This window comes from Pelophylax lessonae (genome assembly GCF_965119305.1).
Source record: "Pelophylax lessonae genome assembly, chromosome: 1".
Classification (NCBI taxonomy): domain Eukaryota; kingdom Metazoa; phylum Chordata; class Amphibia; order Anura; family Ranidae; genus Pelophylax; species Pelophylax lessonae.
This window is the reverse complement of record NC_138768.1, coordinates 756087385-756114385: the sequence shown is the minus strand read 5'-3', so window position 1 is coordinate 756114385 and position 27001 is coordinate 756087385. Positions and strand designations below refer to the sequence as shown.

The window sequence follows — 27001 nt, the reverse complement described above, 5'->3', positions numbered from 1 at the left end:
AGGCTGTTCTCGCTCCTAAAGAGCCTTCTTTTCTCCTCAAGGCATTGCTCTCTTCCCCCTGTCCAACCACAAACCATGACAAGGAAGTTACCAGCCCTAACCACATCCAAACAATGTAAGGAACGGTATTCATGACTGCTACAGCCTCTTTTCACAAGACAGTCCTTTTGTTCTACCTGGAGGTCCTCATAGACAGATTTCTCACGCCACCATTGTCAGGTGAATTGGAGTCTCAGAGTGGGCAGGGTTATATGGGTACATTCTAGGAGCAGCCAAAGAACCTTTGCCAGTGTCCAGTCAACCAAATGTAGCCAGCATGTAAACATGAGCTTACACACACACACAGTTTTTGTATGTACTGGAATTCAGCATACACGTTAATAAACATACAGGGTCTAGAGTCTAGAAGTTGTCATTTATTTTATTAATATTCATTACAAAACACTTTTGGTATTGTCAGCTTACACCCTTATTCCAGGTGTCAGTAATAGAAGCATGATACAGGCTTATAAAAATATAAAAAACATTCCAAAAATAGAACCGTTTTAAAGTATTCCTATACATATCAAAATACAAAAAGATTGAAAAAAGTCAAAAGTTGTCTGTGTCACATAAAAGATGATAGGATATATTTACAGTGCCATCATCTTAACACACAGAACTGCATATGAAGGGCTACTAACCGATGTTATATTATGTACTTAAATGAGCAAAGCATGGTTGTTTGGTCTTCAAATTTAATGCAAAAGGTTTGGCAGACATAATGCCAAGCGTGAGTGTAAAATGAATTATATACAAATAAATTATCTCATATTTAAGCTAGGAATTATTAATGCAATGTACCTATAACTGTAGTTACTGTAGACACATACAGAAAAGAAATACGGCAGATAGAGTGCCCACAGACATGTTTATACGATTAGAATCCACTAGTTTTATGCCGCCTCTGGGATACATTATACTCTGGGCTTCTTATGAGGGATATCAACAAGATTGATCTTGGGCATATCTGCGGTTGGTGTGAAAGGGATTCTCTTGGTAGCCACCTTTTTTCCAATTGTTTCTACCTGTAAGAAAATACAGTAAAAATGAACAAATTACTTTATTACACTGTACAGTTTTTTTTTTTTTTTTTTTTTTTTTTTTTATTTCTGAAGTTACATCATAGGCCAATCAAAAGAACAGATTGTACACCAGTCTTCTAAACTGCCCTGTTCAAAGAAAGATCACCGACACCCCAGCAAATGCAAGGTGTATGTATGTATGTATGTATGTATGTATGTATGTATGTATGTATGTATGTATGTATGCACACACTAAAAATACTCTACCTGTAGTCTAGAGTATATACTGCCCTATATTAAAGTCCCTTGTTTTCAAATGGCTTAGGACTGTCACTGGGATAGAGTGTCCCTACCCTTACACAACAAACATCAGGAAATTTCAGGAGACAGCTTTTGCGGCGAGTTGTAAAAAAAAAAAATAAAAAAAAAAAAAACAAAAAAAAAAAGGGATTTTGAACAGCCTTTTAGAAGGTCCTAAAAAAAAAAAATCAAAAAAAAAAAATCACCATTCTACTTCAACACATGTGTGCTGAATATAGATCTTAAGTCAGTTCCAAGCGAGTACTAGCTATGTAATGAACCCATGATCAGAATGGATGATCTGGAAGCAGCTAAAGAGTCAGTAACTACAGCTTCCATATTTTCTATCCTTACTGGATCACTTCAATGGGAAGGCTGCTTGTAATTTTAAAAAATTTTGTAAGGCCAGCTAGTCTAGTCTACCAGAACCTTAAAGTTTGCTAAAGCCAATCGAAATCTGCCAAAGCTTCAGTCAACATTTAAGTTCTACATTCAAAATACTTGAGCTAGAGCTGAAGTGATGATTTAAAGTGGTTGTAAACCCTTACATATACCCAGAGAAGGGATTGGCCAATACACAAAATGAAACAAATCCTCCTAGATATGTTGTACCTTTTTAGCTGTAGCCTTCTCATCTCTACAGCTGTTCAAAGTGCAGAATGTTTTTAGCTTCCAGAAAGCAGGGGGCGGGGAACTGAAGTTACACTTAACAGATCTTAGAGGGATAGAAAAGCAAAGGACCCCCCTCCTTTCACACAACACAAAGGAATGGAGCGAAGGCAGTCAATCATAGGCTGTGTGCTGGGGCTCCCTCCCCTCTCACCTTTTTTAACTCTTGGTGTTTGGAAACCCTGTCAGACGTGACTCATGTAGATAACAGAGGAAGGAGGCAGCAGACAGAAATTTTGTGCTCTGGATTGAGACCAGTACATACTATAGAGGGATATGCGTTCAAATTTCAGGTCATAAATTTACAACCACTTAACAGCAAGAAAATTTCCGAATGAGATTGTTAAGGCTTGCTGACGCTGATGGGGCTAACATTTCACAAACCATACTCATGAGTTTAGGGCCAATAGGGTACATGTGCAGTTATGCAAGCCATTTTGTTATCCAAGCTTGTGGTTCACAGAATGCAATTTTTGAATTCATAAGAGTATAGTGCGAATTTCGTATCCTTTAAAAATACATAGTCCAAGAGGGATGCATTATGTGCAACTTCTTTTTTAGGATACAAACAAAGAATTTCTGTGGGAGAGCCCTTATTTGAACTCCTTGCAGAAGAGATCATTCAATAAACTTTCTATATTGTTAAAAAGTTTTCTTAAATAGTTATCAAAATGAAAAAGCAGGTGGTCTAGGATTGTTTATTATAAAGAATTTATATAGTGGCGATAGTTTGCAAAGTGCTTTACAACGTTTCATCTAATGTAATGCAAATAAAATTACTGTTCTACAGGTGATTTTTTTTTTAGGACAATGCTTGCAGTTGCAAAAATGCAACAAATGTTTATATGACATTATCTTAAGGCTTAAGTAGCTTCAAGCCAACCATAAAATGTGATGGTGGTCAGTCAGGTACAATCGGACTACAGAAGGTTTCCTCTTTTTAAAAAAAAAAGAGAAACTTCACCCTCCCTAAATGAATTTTAAAATCCCTAACAATTGTCCCTGTATGCAAATACATTGTGAGCGACTGGAAAAGCGGTTGTGATAATCAGGCATGAAGGGTGACAAAAAAGGCAACATATTGCAAAATCCTTAGCAGGTTACAAAAATCCAAAGATGCAAGTTCTGAAAAATATTATTAATATCACCTGCCAGTTATGTGGAGAAAGATTTATTTTTGCATTTTGAACCACAAACAGTATATTGCAACATTAAACAAATAGTAGAGAAATGTCAGCTATGCCCCATGTAAAAAAAAGGGCAGGGTTGCAAAACTTTGGATGTAATGGTTTATAAAGGCTCAGCAAACATCAGTTTAAATATGTGAGTCATGCTGGAGAAAGTTTATAGTCTTCCTGTTACTCATCTGTCCAAATTACAGAATGTCTGCATGGTTCCACCGATAGAAAAGGCTGCCTGACTGCCGAGAACAGAACTCCTTCCTTAGAGCAGCAATTTTATTCCTGGAAACACTGCCAAGGCTTGAGATGGAAATGATTTCATAGGGGAAAACAAAAAGGGTCTTCCAATGCCAGAAAAAAAAAAAAATGATAAAGTAATGGTTATGTCTGAAAAGATAAAATAACCAGATGCATCAGGGTGGTCTCTGTATATGACTGGACTACTGATGCGAACAGGGTGGAATACGATGACCTAAATAGTAAGTGAATATAACGTCATAGTGAAGTTGCAAAATCAGAAAACTTGACATCTTCAGATTTAGATCATCGTCTGCAAATCCATTAGATGACTGGAGCTGCTTGGCTCTGAACCTAAAGAGGTTGTAAACCCTCTCTTGGAAGTTGTACCTATTAGGGAAAGCCTTTAATAAGGCTTACCCTAATAGGTACTGTAAATATCTCCTAAACTTGCACCATTTACTTTAAAGAGGAAGTAAACCCACCTCTGCAACTTTTACCTATAGGTAAGCCTATAATAAGGCTTACCTATAGGTACTGTAAATATCTCCTAAACATGTACAGTTTAGGAGATATTTATCTTAAATGCAGCCAGTGACATCACTGGCGCATGCGCTCTGAAGGAATGGCCGCTGGTGCCGTTCCTTCAGAGCCCCGTGCCGTGACCGTCGGCTCCCGCACGCATGCGCGGGAGTGACGTAATCGCGGGTCCGGCCAATTAGATGGCCGGATGCCACGATCCCGGGTACAGGTAAGCGGGCGGCACAGCGGGGGCTCGTTCTAAGGCAAGTTTTTCATAATGAGCTAGTATGCGATGCATACTAGCTCATTATGTGTTTCTTTCAGGTTGGAAAAAAAAAAAAAAAAAAAAAATTTTTAATGAGTTTACAACCTCTTTAAACGTAGCCGATGAAGTTATCGGCGCATGCGCTCTGAAGGAACGGCCACCTGTGCCGTTCCTTCAGAGCCCTGTGCCGTTAACGGCGGCTCCCGCACGCATGCGTGGGAGTGATGTAATTGCGCTTCTGGCCAATCAGATAGCCGGAGGACGAGAACCAGGAAGCAGGACGGCCGAACATGTCGGCCGTCCCGTCGCTGTGCAGGCGGCACTGCGGGGGCTTCGTTCTAAAGGCAAGTATTTCATAATGCATCGCATACTAGCTCAATATGCCTTTGTCTTACAGGTTTTTTTTTTTTTCTCCCTCATTTTTTTGTGCAGGGTTTACTTCCTCTTTAAGTTGTAATATTTACAATGTAAAATGTCCTGCCTTGTATTCCAATCTCTGATTAACTTCTTTAGATCTGAAGTCTGCCCTTCTGAAAATCATGAAAAAAGCTCCGTCACCAACTACCAAGCCCCTTATCCTGGTGCTCTTACTGGCTAAGAAGTCGAACTGGAGGTATCGCATTTGGCAGGGTGTAGTCATAAATGCAGGCCTCATTAACAAAGTGAAATTAATTGAGAATGTAGCACAATATTTTTTAGCTAATACATTTAAAAGTCTTGCTGTTTTAAAGAAATACAAGCTCACTTCAAAGAATTTGCAGTTAGCATATTTTAACATGAAGACTAAAATTAGATAATAGTCGCTCTGTACCTGGAAACCGATATTCTGTAGTTCTCCATGGAGGTCATCAAGAACTCTTCTTCCATCAAATATGAATGCTGGCTTTAACATCTTAGAATGGATGCGATGGAAATCCAGTTCCTAATAGAACAGAACACCTTAATTAAATCTTCTACGTAACAAAAAAAAAAAAAAAAAAAAAAAAAAAAAAAAAAAAAAAAAAGATACATAGCTGCCTTATAGGGTCCCATAGGAACCCGCTGTAGCTACCGTTACGAGAATACCCCCGTCCAGGACTACTGCTTGGCATACTAATGCTCAATGCACAGGCTGCTCTGCAATGCACAGGCTGCTCTGAATCCCTGGAATGCACACCACTCCCCAACACCTCCTTTAGGAAAACAGCCAGGCAGAGGCTTTTGAGACCACACTGGCCACTTAAAACATGGTAATAGAGTGCTTTGCTTTCGAACAATAGGATATATTTTTTAATCAATTGTATTCACAAAAATACTGTATATGGTGTAATTTCTAATTGGTAAAAAACAGGAAGGATTAATATAATAAAACCAAAACAAACCCACAAAACTGCAAATAATCAGAGCCCAAATGACTCAAAATAAGTGACAGCAGCAATTCCATAAGCTGGCCATAGAGACTTCTAACCATATATAGGCTGGCTGAATGTAGCCAAGTTGATACAACCAGTCTGCCGGGCTTTACATGCGATTAAGGCTATAGCCGCTAGCAATAATCACAGTTCTCCCTCCCTCTCTATGGCCGGGTTTTGTCAGCTTCCCATGTAGGAAAGTTTTGAAGAAGAGTCCAGTAAGAGCCAATAGATGGAAGAGATTTACTCTCTCTATGGCCAGCCTTAGGGGGGGGACTTTACTTAGTTGGCCCTCTTTCACATCTTCAGGTAGGAAACCTTCCTTCAAAAGTAAGAGTGACATTCTAATTTAAAATCCCATTAATTATTTTATCTAATGATCAAAAGATGATTGGATGGGCCATTTCTCACTCACCTTAAACATGTCCCACTCAGTGCAGATCACCATGGCATGAGCTCCCTCACAGGCCTCATATGGGTCTGTAGAAATATGAACCAGCTTTGCAACTATAAAGACAGAAAAGAAGTATATAGAATAAAGTTCCAGTCACACACTTTGACTAAGATGCGAATTATTAGGTTTAGAGGATAAAAGGGCTTCTGTAATGAACGTCTTTTCGTGCTCACAGACAGTTCCATTGTGCTTACCTCTGTCATCCTCCGCTACACCTGGCTGAGATAAGTCCATAATTATCTGTTCCTTTACTACTTTAGGGTCATAGATGTGCAGATTTGCTCCCTCATCCATTAGATATTTACATATATAAATACTGGAGGACTCTCTGGAGGTAGACAAAAAAAAAAAAAGAAAGCATTGAACACCATATACAAGTACGAAGGATACCCAATAATGACACGTCAGATTCTCTAAAATGATTCTCAAACTCTCTCCCCCCCATGCTTATTAGCCTTTACATCAGGGACCTCAGTCCACAGAAGCTCCGGGTCCCATGGTTAGATGAAACAAAATGAGAGTCATGCAAAACTTGCTAGCATGAGTCGTTGAGTGTGGCAGTGTAAAAAAAAAAAAAAAAAAAAAAAAAAAAAAAAAGTGATAGAGATTCTTAGAAATATATATATATATATATATATATATATATATATATATATACACACACACACACACAAAGCTCCCAAGCTAAGCTTATCTGACAATAGAGCTTTCACTTCCCAGAATGCACTAGTGCAATGATGGCTCTAACAGCCATGTCGCTTACCTTGTGTCCCCAGTGTCTTTCTTAAATGCAAATCCCAGGACAGCAATTTTTTTGTCTGTTACAGTGTTGAAGAGACAATCAATGATCCTGGAGGTAAACCTTCTTCTTTGATAGTCATTCATGTCGATAACCTAAGAATGGGAAAGCACGGGTGTAACAGATGAGATATAAAAAGGACTTTCATGAGAACTTCTGCATTAACCAACACTTTTTGCTACCCAACTCAGGTTCTACCAACTACACTGGTCTACATTTTATCCATCAGCTTTTCTAAGGATTATATTTTGGTTTAATAAACCAATAATATGCCTCTCCACTTCGGGAATAAATGCCGTGTCAGAAGGTAAGTGGCTTGCTCCAAAGCATCACATGGCCTGAATGCACAGCTTTGACCTACATGGCTTATTAGCCCACAACTGGTAGTAATGGTCACAAAGGAATTATGGAAAACCCAACATTTGTTACAGAGCTATCCAAAACATTTGGTTTTCAAAAAACATGCAAGAACCCTTTCCTGCCTGTATACAGTATGGGACTAAACCAAGCAATCTGACATAACCCTTGTTAGCATAGCACAGGAGGAGTGTGTAACTTTAGTCTGAGTAATGCAGAGTGTGTATTCTGATCTCCCCTGATCTTAGGTTTATTTATTTCAGACCAGCAGCTAGTTTAGGAGAGGATTCCCTTTAGGACAATGCCTTTTAAACGGTTTGCAAGCAGGCATTTTCTAGAAGGGACAAAACCTATTTTAGGTCACTGGAATCTCAGAAGCTAAGACAGTAATATACCTGTTGCCAGTATCGTGCTACTTCATGCAAGTTCAGAACTTCACACAGGTAAACCAGGTTCAACACATCTTTCTGGAAGCAGCTACCACCAAAGCCTGTACAAAGGAAAACATTTTTTACAGGTTTGAAATACAACAAAACACACACGTAAAAAGCGTTTGTCGGTTTTAGTTAATTTGTTATATCAGTACAGCTGTATGGTGAAGGCAGTCTACATGCAGTGAGCTTCCTCCCTTAAAAACTCTTAGGCTCCATTCACATATAGGCATCTCGGATCGCAGGCAGAATCGCCACAACTCTGCCTGCGATCCCGAACCATTGCAAAAAAGTACAAGAACTTATTTTGGGCGACAGGCGTCCCGTGATTCTGTTTGCGCCATTTTACCACGATTTGTTGGGCGACAATTGCAACAAAATCACGCTTGGTGTGCCATTGCAAGTCACGGGAATCGCACAGGCGTCTGGTGATTTGCAATGATTCGGGATCGTGGGCAGAATCGCGGCAATTCTGCCCCCGACCCGAGATGCCTATATGTGAATAGAGCCCTATAGGGCGAACAAAGTTTTTCCTCTAGGTTTCTGAACCGACATCTCTGCAGAATTTATTAATGGGCGGGAACCTAATCAGGTCAACCATCAAACAAAACCTTATTAAAAAAGGTGAGACACTTAAAATGTAAAATAGACATTTTAAAATCATAACTTGAAAAAGAAGAAAAAAAAAAAAAAAAGCATTTTAGTTTGGATAAAGTGGGAATAGTGAAGCACCCCCCCCCCCCCATCTTTTTTTTTTTTTTTTTTTTAAGCACCCCCCAATCTGTGTCCCATTGGTGACATTTCCCTTCACTTCCTGTCCCATAGAAGTAACAGATGTGGAAGGAAAATCGCAGCAAAATGAGGAAAATCCCCTATGAGACAGTTGCCAATGTAATAAGTATCCCACATTGAAGATTCAATTCCTATTCTGATGGCAATTCAATTCTGGTTTCTCTTTTACTTTCAGTCCCAGTTTTAAACATTCCAATTACATCAAAAGCAAAAAAACATACCACCTAGAATGTATTTTGCCGATTTTAAACTTAAAAATTCTTCAATTGGGCGTCAACTAAAAAGTAACTCCAGTAAGCAGTGTTTACTATCCCACCAAGCCTGAAAATGAACCAAACTCAATCCTATTAAATTACTTCATTGTGTAAAAGGAAATACTAGCACAAAGACCCTTCGCCAGATGGTGCCTCCATAAAATCCTGTCTAGGAGGTCTACAGACCATTCCTTGGACATGGCTTGGTTTGTGCTCTGGCATGCACTGTTAACTGTGGGACGTTCTATAGACAGCTGTGTGCCTTTGCAAATCATGTCCAATCAACTGAATTTACCACAGGTGGACTTCAATCAAGTTGTAGAAACATCTCAAGGAGGATCAGTTGAAATAGGATGCACCCAAGCTCTATTTTGAGTGTCATGGCAAAGGCTGTGAATACTTATGTACATGGAATTTTTTTATTTTTTATTAATTTATATATATATATATACACATACACACACACACACACACACACACACACACACACACACACACACACTTTCCCCAACTCACACAGCTTTATCTCAAAATCTGTTCAAGCTTATAGGGTATTAATAGGTTAATAACAGTAAAAGCAGCTTCATTGACTTGGTAGTAAATTATAAGAAAGTCGGTTTTCTAATAAGGTAATATACCTGAGCAAACAGCAAGAATTATAATACTTACCGACACTGGCTTTCAAAAATTTGTTTCCAATTCTCTGGTCCATGCCGATAGCCCTGGCCACTTCTTCAACATCTGCTCCAGTGGCTTCACACAAGGCACTGATGGAGTTAATGCTGCTTATTCTCTGAGCAAGAAATGCATTGGCAGCCTAAATGGACAAGGGACATTAAAATTTCACTGCTTGGCAGACTAAGTCCAACTATTTACAGAAATATACAAGCCTCACAGAAATATACATTATTAGAGATTCGGCACAAAGACGAATTAAAAGAGTGAATTATGTTCACTTACGCAAGTTAAAATGTTTACTAAGCCAAAATGTTTACTAAAAGTAAATCTGCATTAGATTTAAAAAATGTCCCAACCCCCTTTAAAAGTGGTATTGAACCCAAAAACATCCCTTTTGGGATAAAGCAGTGGTTCTTAACCTTGTTGGAGGTACTGAACCCCACCAGTTTCATATGCGCATTCACCGAACCCTTCTTAAGTGGAAAAATAAAATCGGATTTTTTCAAATTCAAAACATAGGTATACATTTATACATAGGTGCACAAAATGAACAAAACCATTAAAGAACAAAACCATTAAACATGATTTTCACACAAAAACATAATAATGAATATTTACTGCAAATTAGTGTGACTTCTGCTGTTGTCTTTCAGAGACCAGTTCAGAAATGCGCGGCTTTATCTTGGCAAGTGCCACTCTCATGTCATTATCAGGTCTCATGTCACCTCACCCTGGCCTGCTGTAAGGGGGCAGATCTATATGGGGGACCTCACCTCACCTCACCCTGGCCTGCTGTAAGGGGGGGGATCTATATGGGGGACCTGGTCCCTCCCCCATACAGTCCCTCTCCGCACCGCACGCCTGGCCTGTCTCCCCCACCCCCCACCCCCACCACTCCACCGGCTCCGGTTGGATGGGATTCAGCCGGGAGCCGAGCTGCACAGCCAGCAGTGAGAGTGAGACAGGGGCAGAGAGAGCTGCGAGTGCGAGCAGACTCAGCGGGCGGCGGCGGCCAGCCTATCATGACAGAGTGAGTGACATGACACTGCGGAGCGGATGCGCACCCCCCAGATGTTGCGCCCGGTGCGGTCGGCCCCCCCTGCACCCCCCACGCTACGCCACTGGATGTTATGTATTTCCATGATGACGGCGCGGAGCGGGAGCGGAAGGACATGCCCGAAACTGGAGAAATAGTCCCTGGCAGCAAAGTGGTACTAGCGGAGGGTGTGCCGAACCCTCGAGACTGACCCACCGAACCCCTGGGGTTCGATCGAACCCAGGTTAAGAACCACTGGGATAAAGGCTTTACATAAATGAATTAATAAATTGTTATATCTCAACAGACTTTCTTACAGGATCACCAGGGGAAAAAAAAAAAATTACATCTATTGACTGGTAAGCTGCAATAAATAAAAATATTTGCTTTTGGGTGTTAGGCCTGGTTCACATTATGCATTTTTTTTTTTTTTTTCCCGGTGCATGTTCCGTTTTTCTGAAACACACTACAGTCCATTTAACATGGATTCCTATGGGTCACATCTGGGCATTTTATGGACAGGGCCAGGGACTTTTTTTCTGGGTTTTTGGTTCCACAGACTTCAATGGATCAAAAACATGTATTGAAAAACACAAAATGCACCTGGAATATGCAAACTGCAACCTACATTAGGTGTGAACCAGGCCTAATACCACTTTAAAAAAATAAAATAAAAACCCCCAAAACAGCCCCGGCACTTAGTGTGGGTGAATTATTACAATAAAAAAAATGTTCTATATTTAAATGTTGAACTGCCAAAATTTCAAGGAATAGGTAGAGTGCACAGACCATTGAAATCAGTCCCTGCTACTTCCTTAGGACTGTCAAAACCTACATAAACCTTGTGATAGTCCGCTTACTCTGATTTTTTTGTTACCAGAAGTTAGTAATCGTGTAGGAGGGCCTTTCTGATGTAGGAGGGCCTTTCTGATGGTAAAGGAAGTGACTGGATTGGTTAGCGGACACAAGCACTACATAGCAGACAATTGGCAGCAAAAGCAAGTCTGCAATATGATGGGAGGACTTGTGATAATGCTGTGATGCATGCAGTGTACATTCAGGACATGCAGAGCCTCTTCTGCGACGAAAGTCTTCCTGCCAGCAGTGTTTTGTTTACAGGGTTTAGTTCTACATTAAGCAAACTGTAAGGCCCTGTCACATGGGGCGGATCAGTTTTAATTCCGCTGATCCCCGCTGAGCAGGCGGATGACAGGGCCATCTCCACTCACTGTGCAAAGATGGATCCGTCAGAGTCCCACTCTCTTTGGGGAGATCGGATGATCCAGCCCGCTGGACAGATGGTGAACGTCACCACAAGTCTGTTTTCAGCGGATCGGATGCCAGCGGACACATCCGCCTCCCCATAGTGGACAATGAATGGCCGGATCAGGTCCCCTTGAAAAACAGACAGGCAGATCCAAACGTGTGAAAAGGAGCCCAAGGTGTGTGGCCAGCTTAAACCAAAACAAAAAAAAAAAAAAAACACAAACAAAGAGAACTCATAATCTATTTTCGTTTTTAAAAGAAAAAAAAATAAATAAAAATCTTGCCAAAGACTAGACATCATGGCTGCCATTAACAAGACTATAATAGTTCCCCATCCCCCCTTCTCTCAAGCTGAGAGCAACATTTCTGAGTTCATGGCCAAGTCATACCAATCGCCATTCCATTGTCAACCAACAGTAATGAGGCCAGATTTCCCAGGCTTTATTGCAAAGACATGCCAACTGCCTTATAATTGTCAGGTAGAATGCCCTTTAACCTATGGTCAACTAAGACTGCCTGGCTGGAAAAATGAGAGTTAAATAGAATGGCAAAGCTTAGCAATTCAGTAAGGAAATTAAAGGTCTCAGTAACAAAATTCAACTAAATCAGGGAGGGGCAGGGCAGAGCAGAGGCTTTTCTGGCTTACACCGTGGTCTTGGTAGGTTGAATAAAGACAATAGTCCATCCAGTTTAACCTGTGTAGGTGTGTGTGGCTGTAATCATCTCACATACCCCTTAATGTCCTGATCCTTGAGATGCAAGTCTAAGAGAGTCTTTTGAAAGCCACCATACTACCCGCAGAAACCACCTCTTGTGGTAGACAATTCCACAATCTTGTAGCCCTAACAGTAAAGAACCCTCCTCGTTGCCTGAGGTTAAAACGCTTCTCCTCTAATCGCATTGTATGTCCTCGAGTCCTCATTCAGTTCCTTCGAATGAACAGCTTTTTTTCTAAAGCTGAGATCCCCATTAAGATATTTATAAATTGCTATCATGTCCCCCCTCAGACGTCTCTTCTCCAGGGAGAATAAATCGAGCGATTGCAGCCGCTCTTCATAGTTAAGGTCCTCCAACCCCCTAATCAGTTTAGTTGCCCTTCTCTGGACTCTCTCCAGCTCCAACACATCCCTCCTGAGGACTGGCGACCAGAACTGGACAGAATACGCCAGATGCGGTCGGACCAGAGTTTTATCTCAGGCAGGACTTTTCGAAAGTTTAAATGCTGGTTCACTTGTAAGAATGCCAAGTAACCTACTAGCATGCTTTCAGATGGCAACAAACTATTGAGATCATTGAATCTTGTAGAAAATAGAACACAATCTCAGAGCTACAAGGCAAAAGCACAATTCTCATTATGCAGCTTCAAGTCTCTATTAAACCACAGGAACTACAAGATGTCCTGCTTGGTTAGTTATGTTAATGGAGAGCTCCAAACAAAAACATGAAACTGGCTTGTAAGGGATAGACCTGCCCTGCCATGAGTTTTGACAAAAGATTTGATAAGCTACTTCAGTTCCAACTGGCTTGTGGAAGCCACAAATTCAAATTTCGGCTTTATCAAGTGTTCTCTTTTCTGGAGTTCTCATCACTCTAGAACACGGGAGGTTCATGCATTTACTCCCACACACCTGAGGTCTACCTTCTACAGAGAGTGTGCCAACAGCAGAAATGAATATACATACCAGTTTAGAAAGCTCAGATGACCAAGTGTTGGTGGTAATGATTTTTTCAGTGGGTACCCAATGCTCATAAACAGCACACAGAGCACGCACTGCTCTTTGCCCTTCAGGGGTTTCGTCTCCTCCAATCAACACCCTGTCAGGATTCTTAAGATCTTTAATTGCGGTTCCCTCAGCAAGGAATTCTGGGTTAGAGAGCACCTGTGGAGAAAAGAGGATTCGTTCAGAACTGGTTTGTTTTACTTTCCCATTACAGGGGAATCCCCTGAACCAGTGGAAAAGATAAAATAAAATAATTCCATCTGACTCTACATAGCATCACTGAAAGGCTACAATAACCTTTCAGAGCATCTAAAATTCAACACACACCAGATTGAAATATCTAATAAAACTAAGAACTATGTAAAAAAAAGTTCAAGGATTATTTAAGGCTAGCATTTCAGGCAGTGGGGTAAGAGGATAGTAGCAAAAAAATTCCTCTTGAGATTTACTTTCATTTTGACATTTGAGTAAATCATGCATCAGTGCACCAAATGAAAAAGGAAATTATGGATTTACTAAAAAAAGGGGTTAGCAGAATTTCCAAGCTCCAATAACCATGTCATGCCTTCTGCTTCTTCACAGTTTTCATTTGTGTAGAGCAGTGGTCTTCAAAATGTGGCTCGGAAGCCAGATGCGGCCTTTTGCTTGCTTTTTATCTGGCCCTTGGGGCAAATCCCCCCCCTCCTCCCAACTGATGCCAACAGTGGCATAGTTCCTGCCACGGACGCCAACAATTGGGCACGATTCCTCCCATTGACACCATTGATGGTGCACTGTTCCTCCCACGGACACCAAGAATGGAGCGCTATTTCTCCCCCTAATACCAAAGATAGAACATAGTTTACTCCCACTGACACCAGGACATTTTCTACTCCCACTGACCACAGTCCAGGCCCTCCAAGTTTGAACGACAGTAAAATGGCCCTTTGTTTAGAAAGTCTGGAGACCCCTGGTGAAGAGTCTAATGGTACAAGTGTGTGTGTGAAGCTGACAATCTAAATCTATGTTGGCATTTTTATTCAGGTATGGTGCCAAAACATGCAGGTCTTTCAGAAAAATAATCCATTTGTGTGTGGAACGAGAAAGCACAAACGTCAGTTACCCTAAAAATGATGGTATGCTTGATACATTAAAAATAGATAGAACACACACTAATTCTTACCTGCAGATTAAGGTTGGGTTTTGTGTTGGCATCAAATATTCTCCTAATGCTCTCTGCTGCCCTTACAGGCACTGTGCTCTTTTCAGTCACAATTTTGTAACCATTTGAGTTCTGAACAATACGACGGGCACAAGCCTCAATGTATTTTAGATCCGCAGCCCGACCTTTGCCCATTCCATAAGTCTTTGTTGGTGTGTTTACCTACATTAAGAAAAAGGACAGGGAATGTCACTGAAAAGCAATAAATAAAAAACACCCTGACAGAGCCTGCTTTAAAGGCCAAGTTCACCTTTTGAATAAAATGGGAGTTTGCAATACAATGGGCCAAAGTTGCTTAAAATATACTGGGCAATTTTGTCAAATATTGCCTACAATTTTTTATTGTTACACTGGCCCCTAGGTGGGTCATGTCATAATGGGCTAGCATGCCCCATATCTCAGCCCATTATGGCAGACTTGCCTGTCATATTGTGGCCTCACCAATTTGGGGATTCTGGTTGCAACCATCTTCACCTGATCTTCCTTCTGGGTTCCATCCCTTCGGTCGATTGAATGACCAGGCCACGATGACCTGACTCCTGCACATGGGAGCCACATCACCACAGCACAGATCAGATACCATACATGCACGCTGGGGGTGCATGTATACCCGATCAGACCGATAGCATTTTGTTTTTAAATTCGATTTTAATACTACTTTAATGTCATTGTCATACCCATAAGCCATTCACAACAGCCTCGAAGCCTGGCAGAAAAACTCACATATTGTTAGCATTACCCAATCATGGTTGGTTGCAAGGATTCAGCATAGGTTGAGCGCTTCCCCTTCCCCCAGCATTACAGGAACAAGAGAGTTTACCCTGTTTAAAAGCTGCAGATACACAGTGAGCTCCCCGTCACAGCAATGCTAAGATCAGGCGCTACTGCAAAAGAGAGAGAGCAACTGCGCATATGTGGCTTTTAAACAGGAAGGCATACTTCTGTGACTAGCAGCTAGCCAGGATGGGGAAAGCCAATATAGGAGTTTTTATGTGAGGCTTCAGGAGTGCTGCTTTAAAGCATAAGTAAACCTATCCAACAGTTTCACGTGCCGAAAAGGTAACACTCCTATTGGTTGCGCCCCTATCAAACCATCCAATGGCTGGTGTCATAACTGATCACATGTGCAGCATCATGGCAGATGGCATTTCCTTGGCTAAAAATGATAGGAGAGTTTACTTCCACTTTAATATTTTACAAAACTGCATAGTATATTTTAACCTACTGGGGTCCCTTCACTGCAAAGCTCATTTTATGCAAAAGGTGAACCAACCCTTGTCATTGCCCCATTTTTTTGAACATAAAATAAAAAAGGTACTTACAGAAATAAAGACCAGATCTGCCTCTTGTATGGCTCCATCTATATCCGTAGAGTAGAACAGGTTTTTTCCTCTGCAAGATTCAACAACTTCTTTTAATCCCGGCTGCATAAAACAAAAAAGGGAAATCAAACCAAAATGTTCACTGTCTAGACTGAGGTTATGTAACTAGTCCTTAGCCCTCTGCCTGCCTTTTTCCCCCAGGTACAGCTTTCAGGATTTAGAATTTCCTTTAAGATTATCACTAATCATTGTGTTTTCTTTAAAATCAAATTCAAGGCTAAACCCTAGTTAGTTAATGTTAAGAATGCTCCCTCCCCACTCCTAACACCTATGCTGACTAGCCGGTGTAAGAAAAAAAAAAAAAAAGTTTGCTTACCCATTTTTCAGCCCACACCAGTCAGGTCATGTGACCTACCGTGTTAGCCAGAAGAGGTTACAGGGGAGAGTGTTTGACAATGGCTGGATGTTTGGGGGTGGTAAAGTCACCCATAGGCTTCAATGGCCCATACATTGCCAGCACTCTGTCCTCTCCCCTGCAGTCGCTGCTGCTGACACAGGAGAGCACATGACTGAACCGAACCAGAACAGCCTTAATAGGTAAGGTATTTACTGCATTTTACTTCATACTAGAGAAAAATCTAAATTAGCCTTGAAGGACAATGCTACTAAAAAGGAATGCATTGTTCATTCACAAAAATACAGTATCTCACAAAAGTGAGTACACCCCTCACATTTTTGTAAATATTTTATTATATCTTTTCATGTGACAACACTGAAGAAATTACACTTTGCTACAATGAAAAGTAGTGAGTGCACAGCTTGTATAACAGTGTAAATTTGCTGCCCCCTCAAACTAACTCACACAGCCATTAATGTATAAATCACTGACAACAAACGGGAGTACACCCCCAAGTGAACATGTCCAAATTGTGCCCAATTAGCCCTTTTTCCTCACCAGTTGTCATGCGACTCATTAGTATTACAAGGTCTCAGGTGTGAATGGGGAGCAGGTGTGGTCAATTTGGTGTTATCACTCTCACTCTCTCATACTGGTCACTGGAAGTTCAACATGGCACCTCATGGCAAAGAACTCTGAGGATCTGAAAAAAAGAATTTGCTCTCTACATAAAGATGGCCTAGGCTATAAGAAGATTGCCAAGAACCTAAAATTGAGCTGCAGCACGGTGGCCAAGACCATACAGTGGTTAAACAGGACAGGTTCCATTCAGAACAGGCATTACCATGGTCGGTCAAAGAAGTTGAGTGCATGTACTCAGCTTCACATCCAGAGGTTGTGTTTGGGAAATAGAGGTATGAGTGCTGCCAGCATTTTTGCAGAGGTTGAAGGGGTGAGGGGGTCAGCCTGTCAGTGCTCAGACCATATGCCACACACTCCATCAAATTGGTCTGCATGGGTGTTGGCCCAGAAGGAAGCCTCTTCTAGAAGATGATGCACAAGAAAGCCTGCAAACATTTTGCTAAAGACAAGCAGACTAAGGACATGGATTACTGGAACCAATTAAGCATGTATGGTGGTAACCAGGTGAGGAGTACAAAGAAAAGTGTGTCTTGCCTACAGTCAAGCATGGTGGTGGGAGTGTCATGGTCCGGAACTGGGGAGCTACAGTTTGTTGAGGGGAACCATCAATGCCAACATGTACTGTGATATACTGAAGCAGAGCATGACCCTCTCCCTTCAGAGACTGGGCTGCAGGGCAGTATTTCAGCATGATAACAACCCCAAACACACCTCCAAGACTACCACTGCCTTGCTAAAGAAGCTGAGGATAAAGGTGATGGACTGGCCAAGCATGTCTCCAGACCTAAACCCTATTGAGCATCTGTGGGGCATCCTCAAACGGAAGGTGGAGGAGCGCAAGGTCTCCAACATCCACCAGCTCCATGATGGCATCAAGGAGGAGTGGAAGAGGACTCCAGTGGCAACCTCTGGTTAACTCCATGCTCGAGAGGGTTAAGGCAGTGCTGGAAAATAATGGTGGCCACACAAAATATTGGCACTCTGGGCCCAATTTGGACATTTTCACTTAGGGGTGTATTCCCTTTTGCTGCCAGCTGTTTAGACCATTAATGGCTGTGTGTTGAGTTATTTTAAAGGCCCAGCAAAGTTACACTGTTATACAAGCTGTACACTCACTACCTTACATTGTAGCAAAGTGTAATTTCTTCAGTGTTGTCACATGAAAAGATATAATAGTTACAAAAATGTGAGGGGTGTACTCACTTGTGAGCTACTGTATGTATCACTTCTGTGTCAAAGACAACCTGATCACTGAATAAACAAAAGCCTAGATGAAATGTGAAAGTGGCTCCTTTGCTTGTCTAGTTAACAAGGTAATGGATAGCATTTAAATATCTCACATTGAAGCACAGATTACAAAAATCACAGGTTCTTTGAAAGAAACAATGCACCAGTAAATAATAGCCAGGTTAAAGAAATCTATTAGTTTTAAAACAGAAGGAGGTGATGCAGCTCTATATTTGAATACTGTATTTTTCCATTTAAAAAGGATTTAAGAACATTTTAATCAGGATTCCATCTGTAGCCACTACATACAATAAAGAGGAGTGTTGTAGAGGGAGTAGAATATGCAGTATATCTAACTGACTGGTCATTTCCTGTAGTTTTTATGGCTGATCTTTTAAAGCTGTAATCACAATATGACTGCCAACTCAGCAGAGGAAGTACAGCAAAGGTAAAAAGCCGATAGTGACTAGACGAGGAGAAGTATGGTGGGGTTTCACCGTGTGCACAGACAAAACACTGTAAAGACTGGCCACACACCACAATGGACCGTTCAAATTTTGTACTAAATATGGAAAAATAAATAAAATCAACCTAAAAGATCTGAAAGCGTTTGTAGGTATTTTGATACATTTATGTGGGCAGTCATCTTCACTTTAGTATTCAATAGGTTTTTATTAGGTTTCAAGTGCAAGTCAATATCATAACAGAAGGCAACAGGTAATTGACTGTCAAAAAGTGCAACATTACAGCATGGGTAAGGGATTCGGGGACGCAGCCCCTCGAGGAACCCACAATAAAAAAAAAAAAAACATAGCCCACACCCGCAACCCGCCACCCACCATGCCCCGCACCGAGGCGGCCCAAGGCAGGCCCAGGGCCACCCCCCCCCCCAGCGCCCCATAAAGGGAACACACTGCACCAAGGCAGGGGAGAGGCGAACACCCGGGCCCCAACCCACCGCCCCACCATCGGGAACAGCGGTGCCACAGGAAGCGGTGTGCGGGAAAAAAAAAAAAAAACCCCAAAGAAGTCCCCGGGGGGTTAACTCCGTCAGGTGTCCGAACCCCATAGGGAAAGAGGGAACACAAAAAAAAAAAAAAAAAAAAACGTCATCTTCACTTTAAAAGGCAAGAGTCGCTCTGGTACAATACAGTGCAATAGGTTAGCCAGAGAAGACACTTCAGCTCCATGTGGAGAGAAGTAAATGTACAGTGTAATTATATATACATATATACATACATACATACACACACACTGCTCAAATTAAGGAACATTTTTTAAATCAGAGTATGGCATCAAGTCAATGAAACTCCTGGGATATTGATTTGGTCAGTTAAAGCGGAGTTCCAGCCATTCACTCACCTGTCCAACGGTCCAGCGATGCGGCCGCCCGAAGCCTCGATCCTCTGTTTGCGGCTTCACAGCCGGGTACCCGCTGCGCATCTTGATTGGCCGGCAATCTTCTGGGACCTCTGACGTGTCCCAGAAGATTGCAGGGAGGGAGGGAGGGAGGAGGAGAGGAGAACTTCCGTTCAGGGCGCCGCGGCGCTCCGAGCGGAAGTGGGAGCGGGTACCTGTCAAAACTAGGTACCCGCTCCCCCCCCCCAAAAAAAAAAAACGACATGCCAAATGTGGCATGTCAGGGGGTCAGGACTACCTAAAGCGGAAGTTCCACTTTTGGGTGGAACTCCGCTTTAAGTAGCAGAGGGGGTTATTAATCAGTATCAGCTGGTTTGGTGTTAATGAAATTACCAACAGGTGCACAAGATTGGTAACAATGAGACAACCTCCAAAACAGGAATGGTTTTCCAGGTGAAGGCCATCTGCCTCCTCCCCCCCCCACTTATCTTTTCTGTCTGTCTTTCACAAGTTTGCATTTGGCTAGGGTCAGTGTCACTACTGGTAGCATGAGGCATTACCTGGACCCTATAGAGGTTGCACAGGCAGTCCAACTCCTCCAGGATGGCATATCAATAGGTGCCATTGCCAGAAGGTTTGCGGTGTCTCCCAGCACAGTTTCAAGAGCATGGAAGAGATTCCAGGAGACAGGCAGTTACTCTATCAGAGCTGAAAAGGGCCGTAGATGGTCCTTACACATTCAGCAGGACCGGTATCTGCTCCTTTGTGCAGGGAGCAACAGGATGAGCACCACAAAATGACCTTCAGCAGGCCACTGCTGTGAATGTCTGACCAGACAATCAGAAACAGACTTCATCAGGGTGGCCTGAGGACTCAACATCCTCTAATGGGCCCTGGGCTCACAGCCCAGCACCATGGAGCTTGAATGGCATTTGCCATTGAACACCAGAATTAGCAGGTCCGCCACTGGTGCCCTGTGCTTTTCACAGGTGAGTGCAGGTTCACCCTGAGCACATGGGACAGATGTGAAAGGGCCTGGATAAACTGTGGAGAATGTTATGCTGCCTGTAACATGGTTCAGCATGACCGGTTTGGTGGTGGGTCAATGATAATGTAGGGAGGTATATCCATGGAGGGACACACAGACCTCTATAAGCTAGACAATGACACCCTGACTGCCATTAGATATCGGGATGAAGTCCTTGGACCTATTGTCACACCTTATGCTGGTGCAGTTGGTTCTGGGTTCCTCCTGATTCACAACAATCCCCAGCCTCATGTAGCCAGAGTTTGCAGCCAGTTCCTGGAGGATGAGGGAATTGATACCATTGAATGGCCCCCACGCTCGCCTGACCTAAATCCAATAGCACTCCTCTAGGACATTAGGTTTCGATCCACCCAATGCCGCCAGGTTGCACCTCAGTTTAGGAGCTCAGTGATGCCCTGGTTGAGATCTCAGGAGAAAATACCCCAGGACACAATCCTTTGTCTCATTAGGAGCATGCCCCGACGTGGTCAGGCATGCATACAAGCATGTGGGGGCCATACAAACTACTAAGTACCATTAGGAGTTTCTGCAATGCAATTTTAGCAAAATGTACTAGCCTGCTGCATCATTTTTCACTTTGATTTTCGGGAGGTCTTTGAATTTAGTCCTCTGTAGGTTGAGGATTTTAATTTCCATCAAGTAATGTGGCATCCTTTCATTCCGAACATATTACCCAGTCCATATCAGTATAGAAATCCAGCATGATATTTTTACCCATTGAGATCGGATGCGTTTCCAAAGTTTAATTTTTTTTTGAGCAGTGCATTTAAAGTGAGGTGTTCTGTAGTCCTAACTCACTTCTTGTCCTAGGGCCGCAGTCACTAAATGGTGGCCCGCGGTCCGGACACGGACTGAGCGACGCTCCTGCTCGGACCATCAGGCCGCCATTGTGGTGCTACATTTTAGCGGTCACTGGGTTTGTGGGTGTCCCTGCAGCCAGTGACATTACATGTGCGCCACGCCCCCTGCTGCTGACCGCAGCTTTGGCTCCCGACTCACTCCTGGCCAGGAACTGAAGGAGTGATGTCACCTGCACGTCCCACCCCTTGCTGCTCACAGCTCCTGGATCTTGCTCCTTGTGAGGTATGATACCTCATAGTTTATGCCCCCTGCAGCTTGCCACCTGTGCCTACTCCTCCCCTCAAGGTATGTTGATCACTGATGGGCATATTTTGTTAAAGGGTACACTAATGAGCACATTTTCTTGTGCCCATCAGTGTGCCCCTTAGGTTAAGGGTCACTCTGATGGGCAAAACAAAAATGTGCTCAGAGTAACAATCTAACAATGTTCCCATTAGCGTGCCCCTTAACATAAAAAAAGGGGCATGCTAATGGGACACATTTTGTTGCGCCCATAAGCGTGTCGCATAACATAAAATGTGCCCATTAGCATGCCCCTTATTTTAGGTTAAGGGTCACGCTGATGGGCACATTTTATGTTAAGGGGCGCACTGATGGGGATATCTGATGTAAAGGGGCACTCCGAGGGGAATGCCTGATGCAAGTTGGCACTGCGATAGGGACACCTGATGTAAAGGAGCACTCTGATGGGCACACCTAATCTAAAGGGCACACCTGATGTGATAGAGACACCTAATGTAAGGGGGCACTCTGATGAGGACACCCTATGTAAGGGGGTACTGTGATGTGGGAACCCATGTGGTTTTGTGATCAGAAAAAAAAGCTGTAGGTGCCATTAAGAACTATGGCACTTCTGCGTGTCTGCTAAATTGCTGCACATTTCTCTGCAAGTTGAGAAATATGCACGTCCCACAACCGCACAAAAGTGTGGTTACAATATAAGTTTTTGTGCTTGGGTTTAGATAAAAATTATAACTACACCAAAAAAAAAAAAAAAAAAAAAAAAAAAAAAAAAAAAAACCTTCTGCATGCAGTTCCCTCACTCATACTTTCCTGAGCCCGATCTCGATCCAGCAGTGTGTATGAGAGCAGCAGCTCTCTCATAGGCTCAGACACAGCAGGGAAGCGAGCGAGTGTGGCTTGCTATGGGAGCATTCAGCAGGGTGGCCTAGAAGACCCTAGAAGAGGAGGAATGGGGCTTGCACAGAGCTGGTAAGTATAACATGCTTGTAAAAAATTTATATTTATATATATATATATATATATATATATAAATAAAAAAAAAAAAAAAAGCCTTTAAAAAGCATATCCCCTCTCTTTTCTTTGTATATTCTGGTATACTACAGTAGAAAAAAGTGAACTACGTAGTCCGAATGCTAAAGTTCAGCCTGTGAAAATCTTTATGACAACATCTATACAATGGAATGCCATAAATCTAAGTGTGCAGGCTGTAGGTCACTACACGGTGTACATTGTGTGCTTGGGGCTCAATTCTTTGATCTTGTCATCCATCTCATTTTATATCACACACACACAGGCTGCAGGTGAAGGAGTGACGCAAGTTATTACCTCATAGATGGGGAGGGTGTCAGAATTCCATGCATTGATTCGAGTCTCGTTAACATCCACCACCGTTACTTTGATGTCAGGGCACATATGAGCAATGACGCTGCAAGTAGGACCGCCAACATAGCCGGCACCAATACAGCAGATCTTCTTAATCTGGAACATTTCTATGCTGTAAATTGAAGAAAAAAAAAAAAAAAGAATTGATATTAACCTATTTTACAGTAGGTAGACAGCAATATAATACATTTTAGTTTAAAATCACTTTAAAGGACAAAAGTACAGTGTCATATCTTAGTGAATTCTGAGACGTCACTAAAACATATTATTATTTACTGTTTGGGGGAATTTTTTGCACCTCCTTCAAAGAGAACTTCACACAACACAGGAGGCCACTGTGGAAACGTCAACTGATATTTAAAAGTTAGGATAAAGCAGACAGGGATACAAGTTTTGGCTAGGGTGGGTTGAACATACATTTCCATAATTACTTAAGCAGGGTACACACTAGTAGAAAATCTGCCGAAAATTCCCGTCCGATGTGAAATCGTCCGATTTTCGCCTAGTGTGTACACAACTTTCAGCAGCCGATGCCGACATTTTCAACGAGAAAAAAAAAACACAGAGGGACAAACACCAAATTTTTTTTCGTCCGTCCCCAGACGACCGATTTTCGTTTAATGTGTATGCAGTATGTCCGTGAAAAAATCGGATACGAAAGACCGCGCATGATCTGAAGTTGCTGACAACCCGGAAGTCTAGAAAACAAATGTGCCAAAAAAAAATAAAAAATATCGCACGAGAAATTTCGTGAACATTTATGCACAGTCGACTAAAAACGGTAATGAACGCTGAGAAGACAGAGAAAAATCGGAGGATATTTCATCCGATTTTCGTCAAGTGTGTACGGCCCTTTAGACAAGAGCCAAAAGGGCCCAACAAAGAAATGTTAGAGAGCAAAGAGGCCAACATTTACACAAGACCCTTATCACTTCTCAGAGAATAGAAGGATAAAACAAACATTATGAAAAGCACTGATTTGTAATAGTAGGTGGTTGACCACACTATTTACTCCTAGGAGTACTTTGTCGATAGATGAAAAGAGGAAACATCCAAAGCACAGGATAAAGACAGCCCGGCCCTCCATGCTCTGAGTTGTGAAACTTGGAATTCCTCCTGATACACACGTTAAGTACTTACATATGGTTCACAGAGACATACGTCAGTGCAGGGACGGGGCCTGGCATCATACCGTCTCCTGTGTAGTTGTGCAATCCTGGCTACTCAGAAATCTCTACAGGGATTTCTATGACTAGTCCGATCCATTACACGGATAATGTGGGGGCGATGGTGAATAATTGGGCTTTTATAATAAAGATAACATTGATGATGTAGAAGTAAAGCCATGAATCATGTTTAGAGAGAATCTCAACTGATCTCATTCAGTTCTATGCGGCTAATGAAGATCTATAAAAATCTATGTTACAAAATAAAATGTTGCATTTTGTAAGGCCCAGTGAAACGAATGGAAGCTCGAAAAAAAAAAAAAAAGGATATTATTCATTTATGTGCATTTTACTCCACCGCCACCTACAAACCCCCACAGCTATTACCTTTTATACCCCTATCAGATTGTAAGCTCCATGAGCAGGGCCCTCCTACTCCTATATTGAGCTGCATTGTAATGGGGATCTCCCTTTATTTTGCAGAGCACTGTGCAAACTGTTGGAGCTATATAAATACTGTGTTGTAATAATAATCAACTTTAACTCATCTACACCTAAGGCCCCTTTCACACATACAGTCCGTTCAGATCCGCCTCTCAGTTTTTTTAGACGGATCTGAGCGGATGCCCCATGCATCTCTATGGGGCATTGGATATCAGCGGAGACATGTCCACTGAAATCCGATTCAGTCCGTCAAATCCAGACGGATGGAAACCCTATTTTCCATCCATCTGGCAGATCGGATGAGAACGGACAGGCATAGTGTCTTAATTGGACAGTCATTTTTATTGCACGTCAATAAATAATACTGTCCAATAACCTTTATATTACACTATTTATACATTTGGATTATGTGGACACTTATTTTTTGGATCATGAATCATTTATGAATTAGCGCAGATTTTTGAATGTTTTTGCACATTGTCACTTTACAGTGGGGACACTGAATAGGATTGGCTGCTTTTTCCTATTGTATTTAATTCACGTTATCTATTCTTCTGCACTTTTATATCACCCTATATATTTGCACATTTGCTATTTTGCACATTTTTTTATACCACCAAGTATTTTAGAGTCAGACCCCTGAGGTAGCGCATTGGTCCTCTTTATCTAGTATAGAATATAGTTTAAAGTCCTGTCTGCTAGCCCATGGAGGTTCCGCCTGAAAAACTGACAGGCGGACACAATTGGAACACCTGTGTGATAGGGGCCGAATACTTCACCAAATGGTGGGCTTAATAAAGATTGAACCATTTTCCATATGATCGTGTTTGTGGATCAGTTTACTGTCTGGGGAAAAAAATATGATCGGAAGGCCGAAATAAATTGTTTAGAAGCATTGTTCACCGTGGCCATGTTGATTTTTTTCTGCTCTCCTACGATCAGAATTATTTTCAATGAAATCGAACAGTTGTCCTCAAAACCAATGTCAGTGAATGGGGTAAAACGTCACTTTGCAAAGAATTATCTAATTATGTGCAAGACGAATAAAATAAATAAATAAAAAGCCACCACACAGTATTTTTTGCTTGCACATATTTGGATGAATTCAAGTCAACACCACTTCACCTCATCCACTAAACTCTGGGGAAAATGTCCTTTGCAAGTGGTCAGTCTGTCAGCCTTTAGTACATCAATTCCTATGGGTCTTTTTGAGAAGTCATAGATTTGATCCGATTGATTCTACAAATAATCATTTGAGCAAATCGTTAAGTGTATGTTCACCAGAACACTTCAGAAGTACGTGCCGTCAGGGCAGAAGAGTATGGAATACTGCCGGGATCCCAGTGGATTTCCTGCCAGCATGGCGCCTGCAGGTAATAAATGGGGCCTTTCATTCCCTCAGTGAACACTTCACAGAAGGAGCATTCAAGAACAGGGATTTCTTTCAGTGTCGCTCACATTACTAGACATAGAAAGAGTTCCAGTATATTATAAAAGGCATTTGTACAACATAAAACCCTATTCTGACATAAGAAAACCAAGTAGGCAACATACAATATCAAGGAACGCTGAGCAAGCAAGAACATTTGAGCTTGTAGTTTCATCTCATCTAGTAGATCTGGACAACCCGGAACTATCTTCCAATCAAATTCCGTGACATACATACATATGTATGCATGCATGCATGCATGTATGTATTATTCACTGTATAGTTAGGATGTGCCAAGCTTACAGGAATATTGTGTGTAGAATACATATACTGTAGAGCTGAATTTCTAAAGTCACGCATTGCTAATAACCTTTTAGCAAATTACAAAAAGTGTCACAAAATACAGTTTTAAATAAGCTACTCGTGAAGAAAAAAAAAAAAAAAAAAAAAAAAAAAAAAAACTTGTTACAGTGTATGCAAGACCTCCCATAATCAAGGATAGCCAGGTAACACAATGTAAGGGCATGGGACAATTGTGTTCATGTACTACAGATCATCCAGCCTGGGTCACACTGCACTGGGCAAACAAACATTCATGGTCAAGGTGAGATGGTGCCAAAACCACACTGGCATGCAATAAAAATGTAGCAGAATAGGAGGGAAAGTTCTAACTATAGTCTACAGCAGCCATTCTCAACCTTTTAAACCCAGTGGAACCCTTGAAATACATTTTCAAGTCTCAGGAAATGCCTGCTAAATAAGTTTGGGGGTCATTAGGAAAGTGCCCCTTGCATTGCTGAGCAGTGAGAAGAACTTTCCCCCCTTAGAGTGGAGGTCAAAATGATTACTGGCATCATGCCAC

At 41.9% G+C, this 27001-nt stretch overlaps 1 protein-coding gene across 1 annotated transcript; it reads right to left on the bottom strand.

Annotated features, from left to right (window-relative positions):
• Positions 1-910: 910 nt before the first annotated feature.
• UGDH (UDP-glucose 6-dehydrogenase) lies at positions 911-23209 on the bottom strand. The gene is made up of 11 exons (XM_082243773.1): positions 23044-23209; positions 15941-16042; positions 14580-14780; positions 13379-13576; positions 9386-9533; positions 7635-7729; positions 6847-6977; positions 6278-6411; positions 6045-6136; positions 5050-5160; positions 911-1067 (listed from the first exon to the last, which is right to left on the bottom strand). The coding sequence occupies exons 1-11, from the start codon at positions 23203-23205 to the stop codon at positions 957-959; spliced, it is 1485 nt and encodes a 494-aa protein (XP_082099899.1). The 5' UTR covers positions 23206-23209; the 3' UTR covers positions 911-956.
• Between the last annotated feature and the right edge of the window lie 3792 nt (positions 23210-27001).

What these genes read in the sequence shown, in the direction of transcription:
- UGDH (XM_082243773.1), bottom strand. Translation starts at nt 23,205, where the DNA reads ATGTTCCAGATTAAGAAGATCTGCTGTATTGGTGCCGGCTATGTTGGC. An exon ending in AAAGACACTGGGGACACAAG is followed by an intron (nt 6,412 to 6,846) that starts GTAAGCGACATG and finishes GTCTACCTCCAG; the next exon opens with AGAGTCCTCCAGTATTTATA. An exon ending in CTGAGTGGGACATGTTTAAG is followed by an intron (nt 5,161 to 6,044) that starts GTGAGTGAGAAA and finishes CTGTTCTATTAG; the next exon opens with GAACTGGATTTCCATCGCAT.